The following is a 3745-nucleotide window of genomic DNA, read 5'->3' on the forward strand; positions in this document are numbered from 1 at the left end:
TAAAAAACGGGTCTTGTGAACAGCAACAAATGCTGTGGGGAAGCCGCGGTATTTTTTTTTTTGTATTATCTTTAGTATTTTTTCTTTTACATCAAGCGATGCAAATCCGTGTTTCTTGTCTCCCCGTCAGTAGCAGCACTAGCGCCCGAGACGCACATGCACCTGTGCACACCATTGACACCGCTTGTGTACTCCGCATCCATGCAGCGGCGCTTCGGGGAGGAACGGGGCTGTTTCCGGGGAGTGGCGCCGTGCCACATGTGGCCGCGGCGGGCCGCAGGAACCCGCGTCCTCAGATGGGTGTCTGGCATGCGCTGGCGTCCGGTCGAGTCGACGGGTCCTCCTGCAGCGCGGCTGCCGTGTGCGTCTTCAGTGCCTTGAGTGCAGCAGCGTCCAGCACGCGGTTGAAGAGAAAAACGTTGGTCATTCTCATGTGGCTGTCCGTCGCGGCCTTCCTGTCCCCGTCGGCGCCAAAGTAGAAGTGCAGGATATAGTGCTGGAGGGGGTAGTAGTAGTCCCCAAGCGTGCCCTTCTGCAACTCGTCCCCGTCAACGTACACGCGCCAGTCATACGATCGCAGCGTCAGTGCCACCTGGTACGCCTTCTTCAACTCCCACCTCTTTCCCGCCGGTGTCTTTGTCTCCCCCTTGATCGTCGCCTCCCACTTATTCTCCTTCGTGTACGAAAGCCCAAACAGAACCTTCTTTTCGCCGTCGTCCCGCACCATTCCCATCAAAGGGCTGGTGGTAGACGGCAGCGCATGGATCGTCACCGTCGCCACAAGCGTGAGCGCGTACCTTGAAAAGTGGTAGCGCTGGTTCTGCCCCTGCGCAATCACAGGCCACTTCGCCCCCGCGTCAGCCCCCTTGAACTCCACCGCCCCGTCCTCCGCGAGCACTGGGTTGCCCCTCACACTGGCGTTCACGCCAAGGTACTCATCCTTCCACCAGTCACCCGTTAGCGTTTTGGACAAAAATCCGGAGGGCACGTACTTCAGCGGGGCGTCGTTTTGGGGCGTACTGCCCGGCGGCGTCCGCACGAGCCTGTCGCAGCCTTGGCGCCCCAAAACGTACTTGTCGTTCCTCTCCCAAACCTGGAGCACCTTCCGCGCCTCCTCCAGCTGCCCGGCCAGGTCCGCCAGCACAACGTCCTGCTTGCCCCCATCGGCGGCGGCGGACTCGTAGGCGCAGTACAACGTGCCGCTGCTCTGCCCGGGCTTTGTGACGTACAGGAGAGTGCTGGCGCCGAACCTCTCACCTGCGTCGGAAATCGGGCCAACGTCATACACCCGATCCATGTCCGTGAGCCACAGGTGCAGCCGACCATGTTCTTCGCCCTCCGCATACACCGCCGTGGTGAGGAAGATGACCTTCTTTCCGTCGATGGTCGCCGCGGTGAAGCCGCCCGGAATGCCGTACCCTCGTTGGCGCCTCAGTGAGTTGCCCCACACGCCCGAGAGGCTGCCGACGGCCTCCGTCCACGTATTCGCCTTGAAGTGGACGTCGTACACCCTGCGGTAGCCGTCCACACACGACGTCAGCAGAAGGAGCTTCCCGCCCTCCCACTCAAGGATGGCGGGGCGGGTGCAGCCCGCATGGCTCGTGCCCGTCGAGAACGTCAGGCCATGCCAGGTGCTCCTGGAGTACAACACCAGCGAGACGTTCTTTTCGTCGCCGTTCAGGGCCTGAACGGGGAGCACATAATTTCCGTTCGTCATCTTGATGCCGGGGCTCCCGCCACCATTGTACTGCGTGTAAGACGTGCCATGGATGTGGTGCGCGCTGTCACGGGACAGATCTGAAAAATCATCCTTCAACATGAACTTCCTTCCGCCCTCCTCTGGAAACGTTCCCCACCCATAGCGAGGTCTCCAATGGTAGCAGCCGGCAGCCTTTGTCATGGGGGTTCCCCAGTCGCCGTAGCCCCCGAGCAGCACACTTGCGCCTTCCTCGTCCACGATCGGGGTTGGGTACAACAGGCGAGCAACCTTGCCGTCGAACGCATCCTTTACTATCGCCGAGCCCTCCGACCACGCATCCAAACCACTCGCTGAGGACCGAGTGGCAAGAGCGGTAAAGGACTTACCGTCCCCGCCCTCATAATGTGCCTCGGCAAAAGCCACAATTACACCATGCTTCTCGAGCAGAGCAGGAGCAGAAAACGAGTCAAACTTTTGCTTCCTCGCGAGGTCTCTGACATTAGGAATCTCCGTCTCACCTCCCTTAAAGAGCTCGATCTTGGAAGAACGCTGCTGCTCCGCAGCTCCACCGCTGCCGCAGCACGTCAGCACGCAAAGAAGCAGCAGCAGCGCCGCGAAGGAAAACAGGTGCCGGGACATATTGGGCCGTGGCTTTTCACTCACTCTCTCTTTTTTCCCCCTCCGTGTGGTGGGTCCGCTCAGGCAGCGACGGTGGTGCGTGTGTGCGGTGTGTTGCTGGCGGCGGTAGCTGCAGAGCCTTCGAAGCGCAGAGTAGCGGCAGAAATCAGCGTTTGGTCTCTCTTTTCCTTCGGCGTGCGTGTGTGTGTGTCTTGCTGGCAAAAGTAAGAGGTGCGGAGGAGCAAACAGGACAGAGGGGACCGGAAGAAGTAGAGCTGCGGCCGACAGAACGGCACCCCCCACACGCCCCACACGGGACTCACGCCGCAAACGTCCGCGGCCTTCGCGCGGAGGAAACAAACCGAAAAGAGGGAGGCGCAAGTGTCCGGCCACAGCGTCCGCAGCGGGGCAGCACGCAAACAGCGGCGACACGCAGTCCGCAGTGGAGGCAGCAGCGACGAACGCGTGGGCCGCACGACCGCACACTCGCCGCCCCAAGAAACACACACGCACGGAGAACCCGCGGAAACAGAAACAAAAACCACAAACACAAGTCGCGCGCCGCCTTTTTATCGAGCCCCCGCCAGCGGCGACACGCAACGCGCGTGCCCGCAGGAAATCCCGTCGCAGCCCCCCCCCCCCCAAAATCGCCCAACGCCGGGCCGCTTCCCTCAGCGCAGTGCAGCAGGAGTGGGGCGCCGCGTAAAAAATAACAAAAAAAAACACAACCCGCAGTGGCACCGCCGCCTCACAGCCTCATTTCAACCCCAGGGAGGGCCATGGCCCACAACACACGTGCGGGAATATCGGCGCCCTCTCCTTCTTGGGCGCGCGCCCCACGTACGGCGGCCCGGCAGCCGCGAGCGTCGGCGTCGTGTGACAAACTTCCCTCGAGACGAACGGCATCTCGGCAAAACGCAAGATATCCATCGCCTTCGCTTCCGCTCCTCCGCTGAGGCACGGCGGCCACCGCCTAAAGCAACACGGCTCCGCAGCGAGCCACGACCCCCCGCGCTGCCACTCACACACACACACACCGTCTGCAGTGCACAACGCCCCTCACAGCAAAATATCGTATGCAACACAGTATGCCTTTAAAAAGGAAGACATTGTGCGTTTGCGGTCCCCCCGAAGAAGTCTCTAGCGATATCGGGCAGCAGAAGAAAAGAAAAAGAAACGCAAAAAAAAAAATCCATTGCTGTGGCACTGTCCGACATTATGCCTTTCGCCCGCAACACGGCAACTCACTGGTTATAACTACTACAAGAAACGCACACAAAGACACGTAAAATTCGTTCCCTAAATTGTTTCGATATAAAAACAAACTGCCACTTTTTGTTGTCATTATTACTTTGCCTCGCTGGCTGTTGCCCACTCTGGCCATCGTTTTTCTTTTTTTTCTTTTAGAAGATCTTCGCGTGGTATCGC

At 59.7% G+C, this 3745-nt stretch overlaps 1 protein-coding gene across 1 annotated transcript, besides 3 other annotated features; it reads right to left on the reverse strand.

Moving 5' to 3' along the window:
* Positions 1-51: 51 nt before the first annotated feature.
* Positions 52-88: a microsatellite.
* Positions 89-292: 204 nt separating this feature from the next.
* On the reverse strand, positions 293-2338 carry Tco025E_07814 (trans-sialidase; the record flags this gene model as incomplete). The annotated part of the gene is made up of 1 exon (XM_029374673.1): positions 293-2338. One exon carries the CDS (start codon positions 2336-2338, stop codon positions 293-295), a length of 2046 nt encoding a protein of 681 aa, XP_029225229.1.
* A 997-nt stretch (positions 2339-3335) lies between these two features.
* Positions 3336-3354: a microsatellite.
* Positions 3355-3477: 123 nt separating this feature from the next.
* Positions 3478-3508: a sequence feature (A-rich).
* Positions 3509-3745: the final 237 nt, after the last annotated feature.

This window comes from Trypanosoma conorhini (genome assembly GCF_003719485.1).
Source record: "Trypanosoma conorhini strain 025E chromosome Unknown Tco_14.4_contig_00639, whole genome shotgun sequence".
In the NCBI taxonomy this organism is placed as follows: Eukaryota; Euglenozoa; class Kinetoplastea; order Trypanosomatida; family Trypanosomatidae; genus Trypanosoma; species Trypanosoma conorhini.